This window comes from Chelonia mydas, chromosome 15 (genome assembly GCF_015237465.2).
Source record: "Chelonia mydas isolate rCheMyd1 chromosome 15, rCheMyd1.pri.v2, whole genome shotgun sequence".
Classification (NCBI taxonomy): domain Eukaryota; kingdom Metazoa; phylum Chordata; order Testudines; family Cheloniidae; genus Chelonia; species Chelonia mydas.
In genome coordinates, this window is record NC_057856.1 from 30,000,001 (window position 1) to 30,026,998 (window position 26,998).

Here is a 26,998-nt window from a genome sequence, read left to right on the forward strand (position 1 = left end):
ATCATTTGCATTTTAAAAGATGCATTGTACTATAATCCCTCATTTATAACAAAAATTATTTCACATCAGCTGTAAGAAATGGGAGTAGGTTATCAGGGTAAAAGCTGCAGAATGAAGTTTGCAGCAACACAGCTGTATAAAATAATTTATATTTTTAATAGGAAGGTTTGATCACTCAAAAATTGTCTGTTCTAACCTGAGATTGGCCAGTGTCGGAAGACAGGATACTGGGCTAGATGGACCATTGGTCTGACTCAGTATGGCTGTTCTTATATTCTTATGTTTCATTATGCAAGTTTTTCATCTTTAAGATAATGTCCAGATATAAGGTAACATAATACCAAACTGTAGGAGACAGCTGGGTTACATGCACTTAATTAAGACGTCATGAGCAGAACAATGTGCTCTAACACGATTCAGCTTTGTTAAACGTATTCGTTCTTGAGTTAAATGAAAATAAGGCCAAATGCTTTTAATTCAATCGGGGGTAGGGAAGTAGGTTACAAACAAGCCTTGGAAACTGAAAAGTATGTCAGGGATAACAAAATATTGTATGTAGAAGATATGCCAAAAAGTAAGAGTCCATTATAGTGCTACAGCTCTAATGATAAAAATAAGAGATGGAAAGTGTTTAATGTTAACAAAAAGTTTCTGTAAAAGCTGAAAAAGGTGGTAGATTACATTAAAAATGAACTGAAAAGATTTAAAGAAACTGTTTAAGTTCCCAGATCACTAATGCGGAACATGTGTACAATGTATTTAATGAACTGAGTAGCGTGCACGCATACCACTGCTATCTTACTGGATGGATTCAGAACTGCTCAACTGAGTGTCATAAATCCTATACTGCTAACAGCTAATGGAGATTCTCCTTTAGCCTAAATTATAGGGACCTGAGCTTTTGGAGCAGGAGGATCTGAATTCCCTCCCCACTGTCGTTGTGGAGTTTCAGGGAGTCCCAAAAGACAACATAGTGATAACCATGAAGTCCTAGGTTTTGATAGGTTTTCTTACATTTACTTTTAAAAATAAAATAGTTAAAGAGCATTCTGGTCTTTACGTACTACATTAAGCCTGGGGATGCTGTCTCTTCTGCTGTAGTTGGTGATCTCTCAGCCACTTCTTGCAGTGTAGGGAGAGCTGTTTTAGGTAACTAGGATGTTGTCAGTCAGTCGTTGGATAAAATGTTGAATCCTGAACTCAGGTCTTGGAAGGTTAGTAAAAAAGGAAATGATCTTATCTGAGCCTTGGCTCAGCAAGGCACCAGACAGGGAGTGAGGAGATCTGGGATCTGTTCCTGGCTCTGTCCAGGCAAGTCACTTCCCCTCTCTGTACCTCACCGGTAAAATGGGGATTCTGAGATTCTTTGTAAAGTGATTTGAGATCTATGGAGAAAAGCGTACTACATAGCTGTTAGGTGTTATTATGCCAGGCATGTTTAGTTAGCTAACTAAAGCGTTGTGGTTCACCTTTAAATAGAATTTCCCTAACTGGCTTTTATTTTGGTAGAATACTGTTTAAAGTGCTAAGGCAGAGCAGCAACTGCAAGCAGGGTTATAGATATATGATGGCACAATTTACCTCTAACACACACAGTTTCCCGAATGAAACACACGCAGACCAGTAGTGATCCAAATCTAGATCCACGGTAGAAGCTAGTCAACTCTTTAATACACTTACAATAAAAAAAAACCCAGCGAGGTATTCTAAGATCACCTGACTGCATTTTGCTTTTAGGAAAACAAAACTTCAGAGTCTAGATCTGTAATTAGGTTTATGTCACAACACTCAGCGTCACATTTATTTTCCACATCATTCACGTGTTAAATAAGCAATCATGCGGCTTTTGCACTCCACATTTAGTACGTTTGAACAAGGAGACTGCAAGCATTTCTAAACGATTCATGAATTGTAATGTCAGACATAACAATCTTACTCTTGAGGAGAGTATTCGCAGCTATGTGTCCCTTCTTTGTGAGGCCCAAAGGATTAGGGTGTCATGTCAGAATCAGCAGTAGCAATAAGGAATTCATCCCACGGGTAGCTGGAGCACAAGTGGTTTTGAATTCGGAATCATGACTTTCAAACAAGCGAACAATGAGGGGAGCTTGTTTTGCTCTCCCAGCAGTGAGTTATACTTGCTACTTGTGCTTTGTTTTCTCTTTGAAAGGGGACTTTGATACCAGACCCAGGTGCACCTCCCATGGAAGTCTGTCTGCCACATTCAGGGGATGCTGTTTCTGGGCTAGCAAATGCATGTCAGTTGCAAGGGAGGGTCACTTGTGCTGATTTGGCATGCACCGTTTTGGGCCAGATTGTGATCTTAGTTATCCTGCTGTAAAACTAGAGCAGTTTGACTGAAGTCAGTGGAATTACTCTGGATATACAAAGGGTAACTGCGATCACCATGAAGCCCTCGCTTTGTCTTATGCTTTCCTCTGAGTTGTTTCTCCTGTTATACACCACACTCCTGGGCCCCTTCAGCACGTCAGCTTCTCTAGTTTTGCACACCTACCTACACTTTGATGCAAGTTACATTCCTCTATGCCTTACCATTATTTTCTGGCCAATTTATATCTAACACAGAACGTACCACATTGTTTGCCAGTTAAATTTGGCTCAGAATATTGCAAAAAAAAAAAAAAAAAAGACTATATACACACATCTATTTACTCCCCCCGCCTGGCTGTTCTTTCCCCTACATGTGTGTGAACAACAGGTTCCTCCTCCGCAGTCCACTGTCTGCACCTGTCTGATCTAGCAGCCAGGTCATGGCGCAATGTTAATGAAGTACCATCCAAACGCCACTGCAGGAGGGAGGAGGAAGGGCTGTTGACGAGGATGGGCAAACCCTTTCTCTAAACAACATTTCCTTGATAACAAGAAACCCAGCTGGGAAAATCCTGAAGAGTGATGGGAGAGAAGTGGATTTAGGTTTAAATACAACACAAGATAGAGTTCCAACCTGTGGTTCTCCCCATGGCTACAGGGACGTCCAGGCATGGCAATCCAAGCAGCTCCACTTTGTGGAATGCTCAAATGAGCTGTAACAGAGAAAAGGAGGCTGAAGACCAGGTACCGGGAATTGTGCTTCCAAATGCAGGAGTTCTGTTGGGTCTGTTGTGCCCTCGGCTCAAGCTGAACCATGTCTGCAAAGGCGTCACTAACATTTAAGCAGATGGTGCAGGTATGGAAGAAGAAGCCACTTTGGGGCCTAACAATGGTACAGTCACAGGGGAGTTGGGAGCACAACCCACTTCATAAATGTGGTTGCCAAACTAGCACTGTGGGGGTGACTAGATGACCTCTTGAGGTCCCATCCTGTCCTACCTCTCTATGCTTCTATAACAATCAGGCTTCTGCTCAGACTAAAATTTTATTTATACTTCAGACACATTTAAGGGCCAATCCAGCTCTTGTTGCAGAAAGTCTTACTGCCTTCAATGAAGATTGGATCGAGCCCATTATTAAGACATGGACAGTACAGGCTTTTACTGAGATACTGGTGTGTGTACAGCTGCTGTGGAAGGAGGACATGGCTCACAGACAGTGGATTAGGTGTGTTCTCCACACCTTGTGGCGAGCTTTGGCCAGTGAGTACAACTCTTCAGGAGAGAAGCAGGGGAACAATTTAAACAGTGATGACAGCTTTTCTCTTCCCTGTCCCTTAGTTGGTTTGGTAAGTAACAGTAAAGGCAAACAACAGTCTATTGTCCCTTTGTGTGCACCGTAGGACTATGGCACTGATGACATACATACTGAATCCGCGTGCTGGTCTCGTATGGCTTTCTCTGGTCGAATGCACACTGCTAGACGCTAGAGGATACAAGTAAAGAAAAGGCCGGGGGTTAGCTACTGCTCTCGTGGCTAATGCAACTGGTGCCATGTTGGGACAAAAGCTGGGCCGTTTCTCTGCCTCTCTCACGTGCCATTGAAATGCCAGAAGCCTGGGCACATCCTTGTGATTCTCGCATAGTTGATGGCACCATGTTGTCTGGTGCAGTTTAAGCCCATCACAAATGATGGTACGACCGCTCAGCGGGTGCACTGTGCTCTAAGGTTAATGCTGACAGGTTTCTCTTCGGGCAGGACGGCCCCTAATGTAATTGTGCGTGGGGTGTGGGAGCTCTGTGGATGGGAGATGGGGTCTTTCCCTCAGCTGAGGAGGAATGAGGGACTTTAGAACCTACTGAGCTGCTCTCAGATTGGTCACTACAGTGTGACGTGGGTTTGAAGCCTTTGAGAGGAACTGCGTGTCCTCATGGTTTTAGAAAGATTCAGGCTAATGCAATATAAACCCAGTGGGCCAAGTTCACTCATTGGGGTACACCAGGGAGGAGTTCTGACCATTGTAGACCAGGGATAACCATTAGAGCCATATTCCAGATGGGGCCCCATGGTCCCCTAGCCAGACCTCGAGAAAGGCTTTAAAATGACTGTTGCTGGTCTAGGCCAGGCAGGCCAACAGTGCTAGCCTGGGCCAGTTTAAAACTAGTTAATCTGTCATGATTTAATTGCCATGTGAACAAGGTCACTAGGGGATGAGCAGAACTTCTCTACAGAGCTTTCAGACCCTGCCGGCCTGTTGAAGACTTGACCCCTTTCAAGTCTTTCAAGCTGTGTTGCATCGAACTCTGGCTCCTACAATATCTGACCCACACAGGATTGTGACGCATGACACTTAGCTCTTCCTGACCTGTTTAAGGGATCCAGGAGTCCAGACCAGCTTGTACACCATGTAGAAAGGGATACAGATGAAGGACGATGCTCCTATGAGGTACCCCACTGAGATACTCCACTCGGGGTAGTGATAATCAAACAGCATGAGCGGTGGCTGGTCCAGGAGAGAGCTGACTATTATAAACTGTTAACAGATAACACCACCAACGTCAGGCAAGCACATTCACGGAACAGCGCAACAAGTCACATGCTCCACAACCACCCCTCAGCCAGTTTCAGTGAATTCACACCTGGGATGAATCTGACCTGGTGTCTCTTGTGAAGAGGGAACTGGTTAATTAGGGACATGTCAGAAGAGGACAAGTCTCCTCTGAGCAGCTAACTTGGCCTCTCTTACATGTGTCATGTGCCACTGCACTGCATCACGCGATCTGACAAATTGTCTGAACAATGAAGGCTAAAGAGGCCAGTGATTAGGCAGAGACTCCTTTCAGGCCAGCTGGGATGCCCCCACCCCTCCACCAGCAAGTCATGGGACCTTCTGCAGTGCAAGGTTCTGTGCCAGCTCCTCCAGCACATGGGGGTACATTCATCCCTGGTGTAACCTCATTGAATTCCCAGGGGATCAGTTAGGGGGGATTATTTAGCCCTCGGCTTTATGAGTTTAATGTCTTCTTTTAGGTACATTTGCAAGTGAGTTTAGCGCGAGGGAAAGGTCCTGTGCTCTCAGTCCTGGAGACGGACTCACTGTCTTTCTCCCCAGAATTGCTCCAGCCCAGGCAGCAGCAGTGCCAGCTTCTTCATTCTGCCCCACCCATGTGCTTCATCCCTGATCTAAGAAGAGTTCAGTCTCCAGAGTCAATTCAGCCAGTGGCCTCTCTGCCTGCACTGCCAGTAAAGGGGCCAGTTGGTACCAGCTCTGAGGCTGGTTTTGTGATGTGGTCATCTGTCCACCGGGAACTTGACTGAGGCCAGACTTATCCCATTCAGGCTGCCCCTGGGAGTGTCCCTTTACGGTGCTTGCATTTCAGTATCCGTCCCCCATGCCACTCCCCCAGGAATGTTAATAGAGGGCTGGCATTTTGTACACAAGCTTCATGCAGCCTGGTGGGAGCTCAGCAACTACAACTCAGGTGCTCTGCAGACTGTCAGTGTCTCCTACTAAAGGGGAATGGCCTGGGGTTGAATTTAGAAATCGTAGTTCGTTAGTGTTTGCTGCTGGAGGAGAAGCTGTGGTTTCAGTGTGATACTTTGCTACTTATAATGTGAACAGATATTGCTGTTGTCATAAATATAAAGGGAAGGGTAAACCCCTTTAAAATCCCTCCTGGCCAGAGGAAAACTCCTCTCACCTGTAAAGGGTTAAGAAGCTAAAGGTAACCTCACTGGCACCTGACCAAAATGACCAATGAGGAGACAAGATACTTTCAAAAGCTGGGAGGAGGGAGAGAAACAAAGGGTCTCTGTGTGTCTATATGCTGCTTTTGTCGGGGATAGAACAGGAATGGAGTCTTAGAACTTTTAGTAAATAATCTAGCTAGGTATGCGTTAGATTATGATTTCTTTAAATGGCTGAGAAAAGAATTGTGCTGAATAGAATAACTATTTCTGTCTATCTTTTTTGTAACTTAAGGTTTTGCCTAGAGGGATTCTCTATGTTTTGAATCTAATTACCCTGTAAGGTATCTACCATCCTGATTTTACAGAGGGGATTTCTTTACTTCTATTTACTCCTATTTCTATTAAAAGTCTTCTTGTAAGAAAACTGAATGCTTTTTCATTGTTCTCAGATCCAAGGGTTTGGGTCTGTGGTCACCTATGCAAATTGGTGAGGTTTTTTATCCAACATTTCCCAGGAAAGGGGGGGTGCAAGTGTTGGGAGGATTATTCATTGTTCTTAAGATCCAAGGGTCTGGGCCTGTAGTCACCTAGGCAAATTGTTGAGGCTTTTTACCAAACCTTGTCCAGGAAGTGGGGTGCAAGGTTTTGGGAAGTATTTGGGGGGGAAAGATGTTTCCAAACAGCTCTTCCCCAGTAAGCAGTATTTGTTTGGTGGTGGTAGCGGCCAATCCAAGGACAAAGAGTGGAATATTTTGTACTCTGGGGAAGTTTTGACCTAAGCTGGTAAAGATAAGCTTAGGAGGTTTTCATGCAGGTCCCCACATCTGTACCCTAGCGTTCAGAGTGGGGGAGGAACCTTGACAGCTGTATTGATGGCACCATCAGAATATTCACTGCAATCTCTCTCTCTCTCTCTCTCTCACGCGCACACACACGCACACACACACACACGCCTTAGAAGTCTAGGAGTTTGTTTAAAACTTCTAAGGGCAAAAAAGGAAAATAAAATACAGAATGGAGGGGCAGTAGCGTTTGGGAGAATTTAGAAAGCTAGTGTGGCGATATATCACAATGTGATAAAAAGCCATTTAAAACAGCATCACTAGGTTTTTTCCTCTTGGAATTATTTGTTCATGATTATACTAGCATCACCTTGAACTCGCTCTCCAATTAAATCAAATCAGCGTACAACATCTCACCAATCCCACTGTAAATATAAATGGATTGTGCAGCCTAACTTCATGCTCTTATTTCTCAGCGATTTGTATTCTAATCTTTAACGGCTAATCTGGATTTTAAACTGACATTTCCCAGAATTATATTCCTAACACTGATCCAGTTTGTTTGTGGGGTTTTCATCAGATGAAGAAAACAGCACTCCAGTCAAATGTCTGATTGGTATAACTCAATAATTTTCCTTCTGCCTTGATGACAACCTAGAATCTCAAAGTGCTTAAAACATGAATTAATCCTCACAATCCCTCTCCCTGTGCAAAGTAGGTAATATGAATATCCTCCTCGTTTTACAGATGGGGCATTCTTTGAAGTCCAGTGTAAGGTTAGCACTTCAAAGGTGATGGATCCAGTACAAAGCATAGCACTGGAGTTGCATTTAAAGTAGCAAACTTGGCAGGTTAAGCCACAGTACATTGCAGTCTATAGTGTCAATAGCTTTATTTTATAAGGGGGAAATGATAGGGCCAAATTCATTGCTGGTGTAAGCAGGCATGATTGTGTTGACTTTAACTGAATTGCAGCTGCCAGCTGTGAGCTTGGCCCATGGTACATAGATTCTTATGAGCCTGAGCATATATTATATGGCCTTTTCTTTGACAAATACACAGTCTCAGTGAGTACAGACAGCATGTCATGCTCCCTTTTGAACTTAAGAGTTTCCTATTGATTTCTTGCTACCACAGACAAAGAGGAGACTTTCCATAAGCAGCCCTTCTCCCTGACACATCCAAGTGGTTTTCTCTGTCACCATGAACTGGACAGGAAACTGCATGGGCATCTATGGGTCACAGGCTGTCAGGCTGCGTGCCAGAGTTCCAGCAAGCCGGAGAGGGACTTGCATGGTACAAGGTTAAAGGAAAGTTGGAAACTTAATTTTTTGCTTGGGACAAATATACTCACCGCTAAAAAGGCAGGGCTGATGGCAACCCAGCAGACCTTCCAGAATATCCCTGGGGTGAAGCCCAGCATGGCTTTGACATCGTTACAGAACCTCTGAATTCCTGTATGGGGGAGCAGGGGGCAGGAAAATCACAGACATGGCGTCACTGTCACGGCAGGGAGAAATCAGGCAGCACACGCAGAGCAGAGGACGTATTTAGAAAGAGTTTCATGAAAGTGCTGGGAACTGCTACACATGTAGGTGGCTGTCGTTGGCCCCAGCCATTGGACAATTCATGCTCCTATAAACATTTATACACAGGGAGTCCATTGAAGTCACTGGAACTTACTCATGTGCATGGAGTAAAGCACGTGCGTAAGTCTTTGCAGGATCATGACCGTAGGTTATTCTGGTGCATAATATAAGCCTAGTGCTGGAGAAGGATTTTTTTCTCCTTACCGTAAAACCATGACACAGCTATTGCTTCCAGTAACACCACCGCCAGAATTGAGCAGCCGGCACCAAACTCCTCCAGCAGTTTGACAACATATGCTCCACCCTGGAATAACAAACACAAGCAGGCTGTAATTTTAGCGGCTCTTACATGGGAAGTGCAATGCTGAATTTTAGCCACTTCTATTGCACTAGTTTTCTCAAGCTTTCCAGTCACACTGGCGCTAACAAGCCCCATGTGCTGCTTGAGCGTGAAGGGGTTAAGAAGAAAATGAAGGAGACTTTTTTTCTCTCCCTCAAGGTATTGGTTCAGGTGCCAGTCATGGGGCTCACTGATTGAGGGAGTCAGTATAAAGGGAGACTGCTGGGACAGTTAAGAGGAGCTAGATGTAAAAACAGGGAGAGAAGAGTTCTATGTTAACCCTCCGCCCCGCATGGAGCAGGAACATACCAACAAAGCAGCATGGGGTCTGAAAAGGAAAACGAGGACACTTCAAACTACTAGAGTGTTTTGAATGTGTCAGCAAAATAGCCGATAACGGAGAGCCAGCTGATGAAGCTTATTTGGACTTTCTCAAAGCCTTTGACTAAGTCCCACACTCAAGGAAACTAATTACTTTTGGGCTGAGGGGTACAGCTTTGTTATGAACTGGCTAAGAGACATGAGAAAAACCAATAGCAATAAATGACCCATCGTGGTTCCCTCAGGTTTGGGGTAGGACTGTTGATTAGTACATTTATTAATGATCTGGGACATGGCATAGACAGCAAGGTAGCAAAATTTGCAAGTGACACAAAATTAGCCAAGCTAGTTGAGGGTGGAGAAAGTTGTGAAGAACTCTAGAGAGACCTTCCCAAGCCAGGTGAAGGGGTGGTGCAGTGGAAATTCAATGTTGACAAATGCAAAGTCATTCTGATTGGAAAAGATCATCTGAACTGGGCTCTATGTTAGCTGTAGCCAGTTTTCCTGGCTGAACTTTTTGCAAAGCCTGTGATGTTGGGCCTGCAGAGGAAGGAGGTAGCATCTAATGTGGCTCAGACTTACTCACGTGCGTAAGGGTGGTGAGAGAGCCCAGAAAGCATATGGTGATGAGGCTAAGTACGAACAGCTCCCTTTGCTTTGCTAGGATGTGAGGGTATTCGTCCATTACTGCCGTGATCACAGCTTCCAGGCCTCCAAACTGCAAAAGCAGCCAGATGAGACATTGGGGTGAGCCAGGAAAATGAAGCACAGGGTGAAATTTTGCTCTTGGTGCAATCCCACTAATGTGTGTGTGGGTTCATTAGCTTCATTGGTCTTTTCTGTGATTTACACCCATGTAACGGAGAGCAAAATTTACCCCCTCCCCAGGGTTTGATTTACAATTTCCTGCACAGATGTTATCAACTGTGGGGAACGTGGTTTACCATGGTTCACCATGGTTTATTTTCACATTTTAAAAAAATCATGAAATCTTATAATAAAATGTTCAAACGAAATGAAATTTATAGAACACGAAAACCTTTTTTTTTTTTTGGTGAAAACTTTTACACTTTTGTTTTTTCCCATTTTCCAACCAGCTTTACCAAACCTCAAGTTTTTCTGGCATCTCAGGGGCTTGTAAGGAACATTGATAGGCCAAGTAACACCAAATAGAAATAGGGCCTGATCCTGAGACATGCTGAGCACCCTTTACTCCCACAGCCTACAGGGAGTATTGCTCAAGACCCAGTCCTAGTTCTTTTGAAGCCAGTATTCCACTCACATGGACTTTGGGGGAAGCAGGATCAGGCCCTTACTGAACAGAGAGGAATCAAAGACATGTTGAGTTCATCCACACCTGGGTCATATTTAGAGAGGTACAGATGGCGTATTCTTTGTTACCTTTCCTGTCCCCTCCCACCTGTGCACCCCACCCCCCATTATGAATGATATATAGCAGTGACCAAAAGTCCCACCCCAAAATAACCCTTCTGGAAGCGAGGGGCCTGGAATGTACAATCATGCCTTTCTTGGATCATTTTGCTCTCGCCCCATAGGGAAATCAAAGTACCTACCGTGCTGTCCAACCCCAGCGTGATCATCATGAGGAAGAATATGATGGCAAAGAAGGTTGAGCCCACCATATTTGCGATGGCCTCAGGGTAGGTGATAAAAAGGAGACTTGGACCTAGAAGGGAACATCAGGTTATGTCCTTCCATCCGGTTGCTATGAAAATAGTCTGTGATATGAAAGTCCCAGGGCATCTGCTTTCTGCTCATGATGGGAAAAGCTGGAAGAAGTAAGGTGATTTTCTACCCATGCCGGAAAAACATTTAGATGGAGATTTTCAAATGCATGAGTGGCAGATAAATGTCTGTGAAAATCTTGCCCTTACTCATCCCTGCCAGGCGTTACCAGTCTGGGATTTCCCTTCCCGGGTTGCTGGGGATTCCACCCCATCCTGTGGCAGGTTATTCCATTTCCCAATTGACCTCGCTCTTGCTTAGTCTAATCATTTCAGCTTTGGCCATTGCTGTGTCTGTAGTCACCAATAGTGGGCACCGCACACAGTAGCTCCCTAACTTCACCCCACATTTGTTAGCTTGCAGAGGACCATATTCTGCTCCCACTTGCAGCCGTGTGACTCCAGCACTTTGACATTTCTAGGAAAGCTCCAACCTAAGTCATGGTCTGGAATCTAAACGTTCATGCAGTGGTCACTGTGCGGACACACAGTATTTAAGCCCTGTGAGGTTGGTCAGAACGGTCTTTCCTTATGATACATGGGGACATTTGAGGCACAGAAAGGGGAAGTGACTTGCCCAGGGTCATACAGCAAAGCAAGGGACATAACTCAGACCTTGATGCTCAGTATGCTGGTTTCACCCCCAGTCCCTAATGCATGGTTCCAGAGAGGCAGCTTGCTGATATCCAGAGCTGGCCAGGGCTAAGGGGAAGGGTGCTATTCCAAGGCTATCAGGTGTAAGGGAGGCAAACCTTTATCTTTTGCTACATCTTCCACCTCCACATCTCTCATTTCAGCCATGTAGCCCAGCACTGTGAAAATGACAAACCCTGACAGGAAGCTGGTCAGACAGTTCACTGCGCTGGTGACAATGGCGTCTCTGGAAGGCAGAACAGGAGTGGGTGACTTGAAGGGCAAGGTATTTCAAAAACTGGTTTTGCATTTGTATTTCTAGCCCCAGTACCTAGAAGCCCAAAACCTTCCCCTTATCCCCCTCCCCAAAGAAACCATAAAGAGTAAGAGCTGTAACAGTGGGGTTCAGTTCGCTCACATCATGAGGCACAAGAGGGATTCATTCCCATGCGGCTGAGTGGCCAGGACTGCTGCTGCTTCCAGCTCTGGAGGCAGGATTCGTATTTGGGACGGACAACTCTGCTTGCTTAGGAATGAACAAAGAGCCGGGCAGAATCTCCTTAAGAGTCCAAGCACCACGGAGTATGGCACCCACCGGCGTAAGTGCTGGGATTTGCATTGCACCTGGGAAGTCCAATCTCTGGGACACTGACAACCAGCCAGGAGCCAGAGGGCTGCCCAGCCTGCTCCATGCAGAACAGAGTAGGCTTTACACTGTCAGAGTTGGGATTAGTGCTCCGTAGTGCCTGGCCGCTCCTCTCTCAGTGAGGATCCCAAAGATTGCACATCTGGAAGTTTGGATCCTGCAGTGACAATTGGTTCAAGGCAGCCCTCAGTCCAGGCGACAGCATGGTCTCCCCCGGTGCTGGGATGAGAGCACTGAATAATTTGGGGCGGCTGGCCCTGCCTGTTGGGGGTGTGACCGATATGTGCAGAAACAGCAGGGAGGGATAGCTCAGTGGTTTGAGCATTGGCCTGCTAAACCCAGGGTTGTGAATTCAATCCTTGAGGGGGCCATTTAGGGATTTGGGGCAAAAATTGGGGATTGGTCCTGCTTTGAGCAGGGGGTTGGACTAGACGACCTCCTGAGGTCCCTTCCAACCCTGAGATTCTACAAAACTGGTTCTTTCTGGAGGGCAAAGACAATTCTAAGACCCACCCAGCTGAGCAATCCCTTGAAAGCCCCCAGTGCCCTCTGGGAATCCACTGAAAGGTGCCTAGCTGCTTAGAAGCAGCATTCCCAGGCAGCAGAGAAGTGGCTGCTGACACCCTCCCTCACCAGTGCATGTGAGCAAGAGGGTAGCTGGAGGCCCTTGGCAGAGGCTTGGGCTTGCTGTCCTGCCGTGATGTGGCTCGGGGTGCGCTGCCTGACCACACAGGACTTGCACTTTCAGGGGTATTTTTGCTCAGGCAGAGGCTCAGCCGCCCTTCTGCAGGTGCAGTTTGTGCCTTCAGAACTTGCACCTGCACCTTTGTACCCGGCAGAGATGAACTGGGGACCCCGTTCTAAGAACTTGCTCCTCTGGTTCTTCCATTTGCACTGGAGGGAATGAGGAGCCAAAGGACTAGGATTCTCACCTGCAGGCAAGAAGGGGGGACAAGCGGCAGGCCTACCGGAGGGAGCCTGCCCTGCGCTAGCCCGTGCAGAGATGTGGCTGAGTTTTCTGTGTGTTCTGCTGCACATGGGAGGCTCAGCTCACATCCCTGCTTCTGGCTATTCTGCCAGGGTGGAGTCCGCGGTTTCTTACCGGTAACAGTTGTTGTTGAAATGGTTGTAACTGGCAAGCGCGAGAAGAACACCAAATCCTGGGCCCAAGGAGAAAAAGATCTGGGCAGCAGCATCAACCCAAACCTGGCCGAAGAAGCAGAGACACTGGTTAGACGCAGGAGAGCAGGTGGATCCCAGGGGCTGTGACCCGGCCAGGAAGCGCATCTCCCAAACACACACTGGGCGCCTCCCACTCTCAGGGAGACAGTGACAGGGGGTGTGAATCTGGGCACCACAAATAGGTCAGCTCCCTTTGCGTTCTCTCTGACTCCCAGGCCGTGTGTAATGGAGTGCACCTCTTACCATCTGTTTCTGAAATTTGCCTTTTGCCTCATTTTGAAAGCGCAGAAAAAATTCCAGGTTGGCCAGGGTGCCTGTGGCACCGTGCCTCATGTGTATGTCTGCTCTTTTCAGGACCCGTCTGCGCTGGGCAATTGCCTCACTCTGGAGCATGACCCAGAGGAGTGGTGGTAACTAACATGGTATTAGACTCAACTGAGTATAGACAGGGTATCATGTCAGCAGGTCATGGTTAGCCCCAGGGATCAACCAGCTGCTCCAATGCTGAATGCTCCATGCTAGATTCTTGTTTACACTGTAGCCCCTCTGCACCATTCTCACAGTGCCGACAGGTGTTACGTGTGTAAATGTAATAGTTCCCATGCAGCTCAGGGACTGGCTTTAACACAATGTGAGGTCCCAGTGCAGACGAGCCCTTGGGTTGTGTGTCACATTGGTGACCCCTATTTAAATATATTTTCCTGAATACTGTTTTTGGATGTGGTTCCCTTGCTTGCCCTTGCTCTCCAATTCCTCCTGGAAGGACACCCCAGACATAGGGAGGAGTTGGGGAGACAGCTCTTCTAGGATGAAGGGAAGCAGGTGTCCTTCCAAGGGTAATTTAGCGGCAGAGAACTTGAGCAATGACACCTAATTCAGCTGCAATCTAAGCAGAGAAATCAGGATGAGAGAAAGGATGAGGATGTGAAACTGCAGTACTCCCGAACCGTCTCCTGGCATCCAGCTACACAGGGGCTTGGCTCACAGTTCCTGGAAGAAGTGATGTCTGCAGTATGATTGGCTGTGTATCTGTTTTGAAAGGTTTTAATTGGAAAGTATATCACTGATTACCTTTAATGAAAATTCTCAAGTGCAGCTCTGCAGTAATTACAGACAGGAAGTCTGTTGTCAGGCCAGCTTTACAAAGATAGGGCGAAAACACAGCATAAATAACACTCAACGGCAAATGAGATGGGTGATTCAATTAAAGATTTACATTTCCAAGAGCTTGTCCAGTGCGCCTCTATTTTCTGAACGAATAATGACCCCATTACTCTCTGGGTCTCAGATCTGCGCTGGGAGTCTTTGCCAAATGAATCCGCAAGCACTAGCTGCTGGAGGGGTTGGTGTGGCATTTAAAGGCAGTTGAGGTGGATACAGCAGATGTACCATCATGTGGGAGGATGGGAGATCCAGGAGGTGCAATTAATGTCACATTAAGCACATTTAACGCTGCTGCTCGCATCATCTCCCCCTGATTGGTTGCTCTGATCACATCAGCCCCTCCCTCTGAGTCCCCCCTTCTCTACCACATTGCTTACAAGTCTTTGTCCTTGCCTTTAGACTGGGACTGTTCAGCCTACGAAAGAGACAACTAAGGGAGGATATGATTGAGGTCTATAAAATCATGACTGGTGTGGGGAAAGTGACTAGGGATGTGTTATTTACCCCTGCACATAACACAAGAAGCAGGGGTAAATAACACATCACTAGTCACCTAATGAAATTAGTAGGCAGCAGGTTTAAAACAAACAAAAGGAAGTACTTCTTGACACAACGCACAGTCAACCTGTGAAACTCCTTGCCAGGGGATGTTGTGAACGTCAGGAGTAGAAATGTGTTCAAAAAAGAACTAGATAAGTTCATGGAGGATAGATCCCTCAATGGCTATTAACCAAGATGGTCAGGGATGCAACCCCATGCCCTGGGTGTCCCTAAATCTCTGACTGCCAGAAGCTGGGACTGGATGACAGGGGAGTAATTGCCCTGTTCTGAAGCACCTGGAACCAGCCACTGTCGGAAGACAGGATACTGAACTTGATGGGTCATTGGTCTGACCCTGTGTGGCCGTTCTTATGTTCTTTAAGGCCCCGCATGACGTAGCCCCAGCCTGTAGCTCCAGCCCATACTGGAAGGGCAGTATGGTTAGGGCTCTGTTACCATTATGTCGCACTCAGAGCGGCGGGAGGCGACATGGCAGAAGAAGGCCCGTGTCCAGTCAACACAACAACCTCTAGCCTGGCTGGTGCTGGCAGAGATCCTACACATCTCATTGTCCCTCATGTAGCCAAGACTGTTGAGTTTGGGCTGGCATGTGTGGAGCTTACGCTGTGTCTGTCCATGCTACACCTGTCCTGGGATAGACAAGCAGAGGCCTGATGTCTCCAGGGCTGTCAAGCCAGCTCTGACATCACAGAAATGGTTTTAAATATAAAAACGAAACAGAGCATTGAACCTGTCTTAGCATCTTCCAGGCTCTCGGGTGGCTCCTGTGCACATCACTAAATACAACAAACCCCCAGCAGCAAGGAGTGCTCCTTCGCAGGTCAGAGCCTGTGAAGAGGCTCTGCTGGGTGTAACTTACAGCAGTGCTCATGAGCTTCTCCCAGTCGGGTCTGAGATAGAAGACGATCCCTCTCCAAGCCCCTGGCAGAGTAGCTCCCCGAACCAGCAGTATGAGGAGGACGATGTAAGGCAGCGTAGCTGTCACCCACACCACCTGAAAGGAGAGACCGGACAAGGGTTTCAGTGACCAGGAGAGACAGATGCCGGCGGCTCCTCTAGGTCACATCCAGCAAAGAATATTAATGCAGATATTCGCAGAGTCGTCACCAATGCTCTGTGTCAAATGGCCTCCCGTCTTTGTGTCTGAGCTGGTGAGAGACGAACGGAATTCAGTTTTGGTGGCCACTGTTTGGAATGATCGCTCTGCTGGGGGGAGGTCAGAAAATGACTCTCCAAACCTCAGTGACATTAGAGTCTGTGCCTGGCTTGCTGACCTGTGGTGCAGTTAGCTTAGAATGGGTTCGCTCATTGCTTTTGGCAAATGTAGGAAGTAATTTCACACCTCCCAGGTGATGCTGCACTGCTGAGAAAGGATGATAGATACAGCTTGTGGGGGGACTTAGTAACAACTTTGGCAGGGAAATAGCTAGATGGACCTCATGTAGTCTTTGCAAGACTTAGATCTTACAACTATGCATTCCCATGTCTGACCTGGGAGTAGGTGGGGGAAGTTTGTGCTCAGGGGCTATGCATGCACAGATCATTCATAACAGGCGGAACAGAGGTTACCCTAATTGATCCTAACAACAACATTCTATGCTATGTGCTTATTCTGGAGGCCTGATTTGTGCTGAGCCCCCACTGACTCCAAGTGGGCACCGCACGAGCGGGCCACCACGTTTCCGCCAAATCTTGTGTCAGTGAAAAATGCAGATTCGGCAACATCAAAATGTTTGGGGAATCTATGTCGGTTTGGCTGAATTGTTTCAGTTAAAAACCAGACACAGCTTCTGAACAAGTCAAAACATTTCAATTTTTCAATTCAGAATGACTTTTTGTTTTGAAAGTTCCTTCAACTTTGGTTTTTTTTTTTTTTTTAATTAAAACAAACCCTTAAATGCTTGAAATCAAAGCAAAACATTTCATTCGACCCCACATAATTTTTTTCAACTTTTTGAGTCACTGAAAAATTTAAAAAATTTTGATTTGGGGTTGGAGTGAATTTTTTTTTTTTACTTGCCATTGAATCAAAAAATCAGTTATCTGCACAACTCTACTCAGCACTGCTGGCAATCAGGCCAGGAGGTGTGTTTTTTGCTTCTGCTTCCCATTTATTCTTCTGCAGACTGTAGTTCAGCGTACAGACAGAACCCCACCATTATGGCTGGCAAGCAAGGAGTGCCCAGTTTCAAGGGCACCTTAAACTGTCGAAAGAGACTGTATTTGGCACTGGACTGGAGTGAGTACCATGGTTGCAAGCTTTGGGGCAGTGAGAACATGAGGCAGACAGACTGCAGGAGAAAACCACCTGCATTTCTTATGGACTGTCCCATGACGGCAGAGCAGATATGAGTTACAATATATTGGATGAATTTTGCCTTTTTTCTTTTATTTGCAGATTGCCAGGGATCAGATGCCAGAGTTCTCACGTGTGTTTATTGTTGAAATGACTCCCATATTTCATGGGTGAGCAATCCTTGGGCGGCAGACCTTCGGCAATGTGCAATCCCTGCTCTGTCAAGGAGTCCCATCCATTACAGCAGATCACAAGCGCAGTGAATGCGCTGTACCAAGCTGCTCTGCTGAGGTGCTTGCTTGTGAGATGCAAAGTGCTAGGGGTGTGCATCTACCCAGCAGGCCCTGAGGGTTAATGCACCAGGCTCTGCGTTAGCTGTATGATGCCTCTGCACTGAAATATGATGTTATTACTCATTCGGACGCTGCCAGGAAGATCAGGTGTGGGAGCCCTCCTTACCTTCCCTGAGGTTTTCACTCCTTTCCACAGGCTGAAGTAAACAATCGTGAAGATGAGAAAAAGGCAAAGGATAAGCTGCCAGCGGATCCCGCCGATGTCATACAGGCCACTGGATTTCTGAATCTCAAGGACCTTTCTCCTGTGGCAAAAAACCCCGGCGGCTTAGTCACTAATACAAGAAAGAGAAGGGAATGCTGAGCCATTGTCCACTGGTAGGCTGATGTAATGGTCAGATCTGACACTCTGCCCCTGGTATGCACAGTCCAGAATGCCCTTCGCCAGAAGGAACATCGTCAAGCTGTGACAGACCTGTAGGAATCACGGTCGAGAGAGTAAGGCCGAAACCTAAGCACTGGGACTCCTACATGCTGCTTTTCACCCAGTCCCTGGCTCACTGTGTATAATGGCCTCGGGTTGGCAAATCACGTAACCACTCTATGCCTCAGTTTCCTGGCATGTGAAATGAGGGTAATACTACTTACTCACCACATGGAGCAGCAGGAGCCATGTTTGTAAATCTTGCTGAGAGTCCCAAATGAAAATATAAAGCAGTGTTATTATGTGTGTGCCTGAAACAGAAATGCCAAGGATCATTCCCTCTGCTACTCTGCACAGTAGCCCTCATGCTGAGGCGCTGTGGTGACTGGATGCCAACGAGCAAGAGATTCCCTCCTCGCCCAGTCACGTAATCCACTTACATGCACTTACGTATAAAACTCTTCTGCTGGCGACTTAGAGAAGGTGGTCCAAGTCACGTTGCTCTTTCCAAAGTAGTTGGTGCAGTTGGGGGTGTTCCAGGGATTGTCACAGCTTGTCCAGGGCAGGGTACCAGTGAAGGAGGAGTAGAAATAATACAAGGCCCAGGCGATGATGGTGTTGTAGTAGAAGGAGACATATAGGGCGATGATGCAAATAGCAAAGCCAATGCCTGTGTGCAGAGAAGGGCGAGGTCTTCAGAGGAGCACATTATGGGGTCCCTGGGAACCAGGCAGTCCATGCATATTGGTTCTCTTCCACATCAGCCATGGCATCCCTGCATAACTCCATGGGACTGAGTGAGAGCTGTACACAGAGCACTGGATTCCAGGGATTGGAGCTTTATTCCCATGCACTGCTAGTAGTTAGTTGTCTCAGGCCAGTTAATGAAGTTACATCTGGGATGAATTTGCCCTATCGTGACAGCTACTTATTTCTGTGGTTTTCCGTATTTTGGACACTGCTGCTTTTTGAGGAGCAGGGGAACAGGTTGGGGGAAGGGAAATGAGAAGGGGAAAGGATCCCGGGAGTGGGGTCAGGGAGCTGGGGAGCTTGGACAGCCGTGTGCTGCAAGGCTCTGTGTGCTGGGAAGGAGGGGCAGTTGAGACATGGAAGAGGTGTTATCTGTGAGCTATAATATTACTGCTGATGCATCTCACAAGGGGTGACAATGTACCTACCTTCAGCAGGACTCTTATTTACCTTAATTTCTCTGGCAAAGCAGAGGACACAGCCCGTTAATGCTAAGTGAATGTTGAGTTTCCAGGGTGGGGGCAGGGTGTCTCACCTTTAAAGATGGGACAGATGCGTTTCCAGATGGAGATAGCTCCTGTCCTATGAAACTGTCCCAGGGCCAGCTCCATGTAGAAGAGAGGTACTCCTCCAAAGATGGCCATCAGAGTGTAAGGAATGAGAAAGGCCCCTGCAGAGAGAGAGGCAAAACCACCACAGAACATCATGGCATCCACAGCAGCAAAGGCAGACTCACAAGCCAGCCAGGCAGGTTGGGAATATCTATTTGAAACAGCATGTCCCGGCTCCAGTCTGAGTCACCGATCCTGCCCCTCTCTGAGCCCAGGGCAGGCACCTGAGCTCAAATCCTGCCCTACTAAAGTCCGTGGGAGTTTTCCCATTGACTTCAACAGAGCCAGGATTGCACCCCGAAGTCACAGCTGTGACTTTCCTGCTACCTCATTGACACAGGGCTGGTTGCACAAGGGCTCTGCACCCCTCATGGCAGCACTGGAAAAGACCTCTTCCTACACAGCCCACATCGGCATCCGAACCCTGACAACAAGGGACCCATTTATGTAGCAGACCTGCCTGCAAACAGGTAGGTATGTACCAATCCCCCAGCTTCCTGGGGAGTTGATGCTGGTGGAGTTACACAAAAGGTGAATTTGGCCCATCTTCCATGCAATATGTGGGAATGTAGATGAGAGATCGTTTACTGAGTGGGCTCAGTTTCTGTGGGACATACTGCAAATTCTCAACAACACTGTCTGGGTACATGCATGCTTGTAACTGAGCCAATGAATCAATGTTTTCTCCCTATGAGCTGTGGTAACACACTGGCTTTTATGAGTGGTTGGATGTTCTGAAGTCTGTATGCGATTGTATCATTACTTGTACGTAAAGGGGCCCAATTTTAGCCAGGAACAGACGGATTGGCTGTAACACTGGGCAGTGCAGACGATCGGAAGGGAGAGAATGAGATATTAAGCACCTTTCAGGTTTTAAAGGCTCTACAGACAAAATCCTAATGAATATGTATCGTCACTCAATGAACTCAATAATTAATGCTGTAATTTGCATTATTCATAACGATGCTGTAATTACCAGGGTTAGACTTGTGCCCACTGGATTCTTTCTAACTGGAACTGCTCTCTCTATTCATCAGAATACCCTACTGGGATTAGTTAACTTACCCCCCACGGCTCCTCTCTCTGAAAGTCCTATACCCGAGGAAATGGCTGTTTTATACTACCCAGTGCACATGTGGGGTTTTCCTTTAGATGAATGGTCACTGGCAAGGGGTCATGTAGGGAGATGTGGGTATCACATGAGTTCCTGTGAATGTGAACAAGGGACATTTAACTCCTTCTGCTCAGGAAGGTACATGACTAGGCGGGGGTGAACCTGCAAAGGTGTAGGGTTCCTGCTTGGATCAGCATCCAGAAATCTGGGTACTTCTCAAAACTATCTAAGCCCCCTGCAACTGCCGACTCAGGCTGGGAATCCAAGAGCAAGGACTTATTAAACACATTTTCCAATATGCCAGTGTTGCACTGACCCCAGAAAGCCGGAAGACAAGGGCGAAAATGCCTGCTCAGCAGCTGAAAGGCTGCAGTGGCATCAGATCCATGCAAGTGAAGGCAGTGAAGGAAAGTGATCTGGATCCCAAGGGAATTCATGGCTATTCATCCCCACCATTGCCCCACTCCCGGGCCACAGGATAGGCTTGAGCTACCGCAGCAGCCAGCAACAGGGACGGTGTCTTGCTAGATGTCTGTACAGCCCCAAGCACAATGGGAACTGACCCTGAGCACAACTGTAATTTAAACCATAGCGGTGGTAACATGAGGTCATGTAACCGATGACGCTGGGTCTCAAGGGGGAGGAGAATGGAAGAATTGTACTGAACTCTTCATTTACAATCAGAACAGGCATAGCCACGCGGCAACCGGTGCAGATGGGATATAGAGCTTGGTTATTACTGGCTCAGCTGGGTCGTACCATTTAAGCACAGCCCAGAGTGAGGGGCAGGGCGGAGCTGCGCTGAGCAGGGGAAGCAATGGGAAGCATTGTACCTTGCAGATAGAATGCCACCCAGAGCTCCCAGGCCTGCAAAGGCTGAACCTGTGCAGGATGCAGCTTATTACTCCCCAGGAAGGTGCCCCGAGGGGAAGGGAAGCTCTGACTCCATCCCCTTTTGGAGCTCTGTGCACAGGAGCATGGGCTTATAGATTCCCTCATGGTATCAGAAGACTGTCTCCAAACCTCGGTGGCGTCAGGCAAGGGCAAGAGAGCGGGAAAGTGAAACGGTTTGTAAAGGGGAAGGCTGCCAGCCCCTGCTCTGCACAGCACAAAGAAAACAACCAGCACCTGACAAAGTACACGGCAGCCCATACTTCTTTCAGCTCCACTGAGCAGTCTCATTCTTGGTAAGCTGGGGAAGGATGCTTCAAAACCACGCTCTCTCTTCTGACCGGGTCCTTTCAAGCATGAGCAAACTGCAACAACTGGGCAGGAATAAATGGTATCCCGTGCCCAAACACGAGCATCCGTTGCCACTGGCCACCTTTTGTAGAAGCCACGTCAGTCTTTCCTAGCAGGATTTCTGACCGCAGATTTCAAGCACTAATCACAAAAGCTGCACTTTCTGCCCCAGCGGTGTCAGAGTGTCCATTAGCCCGAAAGGGGATGTTGCTGTTTAGTGACTGGCTGTTTTCAGTGACTGTAACTCCACCCTTTACAGCTGTCAGTTGGAGAGGCACAAACAATCCTGTGTACAATGGTGTCCCTAGCCTCTGTCTGCCAGAAGCTGATTATGGGCGACAGGGAGTAGATCACTTGATTACCTGTTCTGTTCATTCCCTCTGGGGCACCTGGCCACTGTTGGAAGACAAGACACTGGGCTAGATGGACCTTTGGTCTGACCCAGTGTGGCCGCTCTTATGTTCTTATGTTTTTATGTACAACTAGGACCCCAGAGCACCTCTTAAAGCAGCTAGAAATTAGGCTAAACAGCCTGTTGCTTGAAATCTGTATTTGATATTTTGCCAGGAGCAATAACCCCCGCCCGCCGACAAGTAGTGCTGCAGCAATTCATGTGCATCCTACTGGAGGTCAGCAGAAATAGTGGCATGAAATGCAAACAGAGGCATAGAATGATTGAGACCTGGTTCACTACAGTCTCTCTAGCCTGCTCTTTATAGAATCTGATCATTTGCCAAGGAAGAGAACCAATGCTGGGCACCTCTCTGTGCAAGAAAAGCAAAGGCTGCAAACTCCTGACTGAAGCAAGACTGTGCTAGCTGACATTGCTATTCACTACTTTCAGGGAGCGTTTTAAATGTTAATAAAAAAGAAACGTGTTCACAGGACAGAGTTTAAAAGTTTCCTCCTACTTTGTAGGTAACTTGCAGCCCACAACTGTAACAACTGACACCACATTCAATTTTCTTGAGGGAGAGAAGCTCAGAAACTGGCTTTTATGAAAGCACGGGTTGGTCTTGGAAGGAGAGCTTAGGGAATGGCCTTTTCATGAGAGTGCAAATAGTTCTGTAAGTTCTATTGTGTGACAAAAGCAGAATGTCTGCGAGGAAGGAAAGCCAGTTAAAACACAATTACTTTTATTAATGTATATTAGGAGCATAAGTGACGAACCAATCAGATCTGATGTGTGCTCTCTCTCTCTCTCTCCCCCCTCTCTCTACTTCTCTCTTTGTGCCACTTCCTCTTTCTTTCCTTTATTAAAGACACCCTGTGATTGTTTTGACAGTTTTATTAAATGGCTTTTACATTTATATTTACTTGGCACATTTAAGGAAAATATGCTCAGGCCAAATTGACCAGCAAGGAGCTAATGGCTGCCCTCAGTTTCGCTGGGGTTAATCCAGAATAACTCCATGGATTTCAGTGTAGATATTTTGGATCTACATGGCTGAAACGGAGATCAGAATCCAGCCTGCAGTGTGTAGCCTGGCATTAATTATTTTCTTCTAATTTGCCGTGCATGAAGGTGTGATACCCAAATGGCCATGGCTTTTGGCAGTGGAATCCACTGTGTCTTCTGCAAACAACACAAAGTCTTCATTTCCACATTTTCACTTTCTTAAAAAGGATTTTTCTACTCTTGTTTATTTAAAACAGTTTGTTTGCTCATCAGTTGCTGGAAACCTGTTCTAAAATCAGGATTCTGGTTTGTCTTGAACTTTCAGGTAATTATTTCTATCAGAAAGAAATAATCGGAATGTTTAATTAATTGGTTGAACTGCTGAAATCTGTTTTATTTAGTTCTGAAAGCTAGTACCATGGACAGCTCCTTAAGGAGCTATTTGGCTTTATTTTTCAAGCCCATAACTGTGCTAGCCATACACCTGTAATCCTGCACAGTAATCTTAAAGCAAGGATGTTTTGGACATTTGAAGTTATGATCTTAAAATGTAAACCATCACAAGTGATCAGTTTCTCAAACTGGGAAGACTGCAAAGTTAATAACAACCACACGGGATTTGATCTTTTTGGTCCCATTTGTCATTTGCCGTTTTCTTTTTTAAAAACTTCTATATTAACCATAAAAATTGCACTTCCCCTCCCATATTCATAAATTCACACCTCTAATCTCATGAGGATCAGCATTGCTGGAAAGATATTTAAAATAAGAACAGGTAAAACAGAAAAGAGAGACAAATCCCAGCAGAAGTTTTGTCATTCACTGAACTTTCTGGGTTCACAATAAATGCTGTAAGAACCAACTAAACAAGAAAGAAATAATACATTTTTAAAATTTGAAAAATAAAAAGTCATTTTCTTTTCTTTAGAAGAGGATTACAAAAATAAAGCTGTGTCCTTACCCCCTCCGTTCTGATAACAGATATAAGGGAACCTCCAGACGTTGCCCAAATCTACAGCAAATCCAATCACTGATAAAAGAAAATCCATTTTTTTGCTCCACTTGTCCCGGGAATCCGTTTGGGTCATGAGCAACACAGGGTTGGCAGTGTAGCTGGGGTTTGTTTTTATATCCTGTCTGGGAAGGCTATCCGCTTGAATTGGAGAGTTTTGCTCTGACATTCTGCCTCTGATGCAAATCCTGCAGGATTCAAGCTGAAGAAGTTTGAGAAGGGAAGGATTTTTTATGGCTCATGACAGCTCCAAGGAGGGGAGTGTCACACTGACTGGGCTTCTCCACCTCCAGCCTGGAAATCCACACCAGGAGAGAGGAGCCATAAGAAAGACCCATCCTTTGATCAAAGGCAGGAGGGGGAGTAGAGAAAGCATTTCATTTAGAGCATATCACTGAATGCTGGGACCAACTGTATAGTGCTGGTGTTTTAACAGGTTCTCTTTCTAGAGGTTTGATATCAGTACAGGCGTACACTGTGCTCTTGTGCAGGGTGAAGTTGTTACAAGGCAGAGCGTGAGATTTATCATCATCATTCCTACTACGTTAGGTTGATTTGGAACAATTCAGGTTAAGTGAAAACGTATTTTCATGTTGCTAGCCTGACCACTCCATCGTACGTTCAGTTGCTCTTGATTATATCATGGGTAGGGCTGGCGTGGCAGGTTCCATAAAGACCATGGATCAATGTATCTGTACATAGACCTAGCATTACTTCTCATCAGAAGCAGCAGTTCTGCTTTGCTCTCACACTGTCTGATAAACAGCTATGGGTTCATTCTTTGTAGATTTTTTTTAGAAAGCCACAGTCTCCTTAAATTACTAATAATGGACAAATTATAATGACTTCAAGGACTCTACAGTTCAGTCTTCCAGGGGAAATCTGTCCTAAGTTATGACTGACTTAAAACGTCATTTTACTAGGTAGGCTGCAAAAGATACAAATGAACTCACCCAAAACACACTGTTTACTCAGATTACGAAAAAACGTGGTGCCATTATGAACCAGCAGGCGGGTATGTGTTTCCAGTTCTTACAGTGAACTTTCAGAATTCTCTATTTGCATTATCCTTTAAGGGTCTGTCTAGGTTTACATTCTCCCTGTTTCTTTGTGTAGCAAAGGGCTATGGGCTGCCCCCAATAAACCATCTGAAAGTGAAATAATTTTTTTGCAGAGCAAATGTTATTAGGAAAGGGATTGCACTATAATAAAAGGTCATTACACTCTTTGCAATTTGATTGGCATCTTGACAAATTTTATTACCAACATAATTTCTTTGGCTTGGTTCAGTGCCAGAAACACTGACATAGAGAAACAAATAACTCAGGGACTATTTTGCAGAGAGAGAAGTGGATTGGCGGGTGAAAATGTTATGAACTCTCCTAGCGCAATGCAAAGCCTGTCTCAAAATAGTAACCATGAAAGGAAAATAGGCCCTTTGGCACATTGATCATTTTTACCAGTTTACACTCTTGGGCCCAATCCTGTAGTTCTTACTCAGGCAAACCCACCATTTAAATCAATGGGAGTTTAGCTTGAGTAATGGCTGTGGTTTGACACCCCCCCCCCCCCCAGTTTTCTGCAGCACTATATGAGAACGTAGGATTGACAAGTCTTATATTTCTTACATTAGCTGTCTAGTTCCTTAAACTATCCCTGGGCAATGGAGCTATGCTGATTTGAACCACTTGAGGGCCTGGCCCAATATAATCTTTTGCTACAGCGCAGAGGAGTGGTAGGTATATTTGCAGCTCCTCAATAACTTTGGCTGCATTGTCACCTGTATTTTGATTGCCTTTGTTCTTGTCTATCAGCTATATTTAACCATTGATATTCCAACCTCTTCTGTTCCAGCATCTCCCTCTCTCTCTTCAGTCAGACCCTGGACTCTGTTCATGCACTGCTATAACAGCTGTGTTTTTACTAAGGTGTTACCAGTCCTGGGCTACCTGCACCCCCCAACATGCTAGTGGAAATCAGTGGGAGATTTTGGTACACGGCGGTTGTCAGACTGGCCCCTTAGAGAACCGCGACTGCCCCAAATCCCTGGGAGAGCTCAAAGGAGAAACCCTCTATTGATTTATTTATTCTCTAAGGAATCCTGGTTGTTCTCTCCCCCTGCATCACCTCCCCTGCAATACACAGAAATCTCTCACCACACCGGCTATTTTTGCCTAATACCTTGTTTTCTTTTACCATAACAGAACATTGTGAGAGATCATTGAAGCTCAGCATGCCGGATCACTCCACTGAGCCAGGAGGCCCTCTGTGTGAGAGACGGCTACCCCATGCCCATCACAAACAGACCGGCTGAAAATGGGGGCATCCAAGAAGTGGGTGGCAAGTTGGACAAGAAGCACAAAATCAGTTTGACTTCAGTGGCTCAGTTCTCTCCTGGAGGGAAGCAGCCCTGTGAGCTTTGCAGGTGCAGGATAAAGAAAGAATCGTAGAATCATAGAATCTCAGGGTTGGAAGGGACCTCAGGAGGTCATCCAGTCCAACCCCCTGCTCAAAGCAGGACCAATCCCCAACTAAATCATCCCAGCCAGGGCTTTGTCAAGCCAGGCCTTAAAAACCTCCAAGGAAGGAGATTCCACCAGCTCCCTAGGGAACCCAAGGGCTCCATGAAGGCCAAGGAACCCAAATTCTGTAACCAGCAAACTTCCTTTACAGCCACCCAGACCCTGCCCTCTTCCAGGGCTGAAATAATGACAGTGGTGCAGGCCCCTGCCCTATGGCCTCCATGCAGAGGGATGCGGCTGCCCTGATCTGCCGTGGTGTTTCACTGTTGGCGAAATTGTAACCGTAGCCCTCGCTGGATGTTTGACAATAGCCGGGAACTCTTCATGCACAATAGAACTGGGGGGGATGGG

At 46.4% G+C, this 26,998-nt stretch overlaps 1 protein-coding gene across 1 annotated transcript; it reads right to left on the reverse strand.

The window, feature by feature from the left end:
- Window positions 1–2,174: 2,174 nt before the first annotated feature.
- On the reverse strand, window positions 2,175–24,201 carry LOC102937037 (sodium-dependent serotonin transporter). The gene is made up of 13 exons (XM_007058392.3): window positions 24,075–24,201; window positions 19,283–19,417; window positions 18,448–18,667; window positions 17,740–17,878; window positions 15,844–15,978; window positions 13,180–13,283; window positions 11,551–11,678; window positions 10,628–10,740; window positions 9,640–9,771; window positions 8,597–8,696; window positions 8,158–8,258; window positions 4,697–4,864; window positions 2,175–3,816 (listed from the first exon to the last, which is right to left on the reverse strand). The coding sequence occupies exons 1-13, from the start codon at window positions 24,199–24,201 to the stop codon at window positions 3,736–3,738; spliced, it is 1,683 nt and encodes a 560-aa protein (XP_007058454.3). The 3' UTR covers window positions 2,175–3,735.
- Window positions 24,202–26,998: the final 2,797 nt, after the last annotated feature.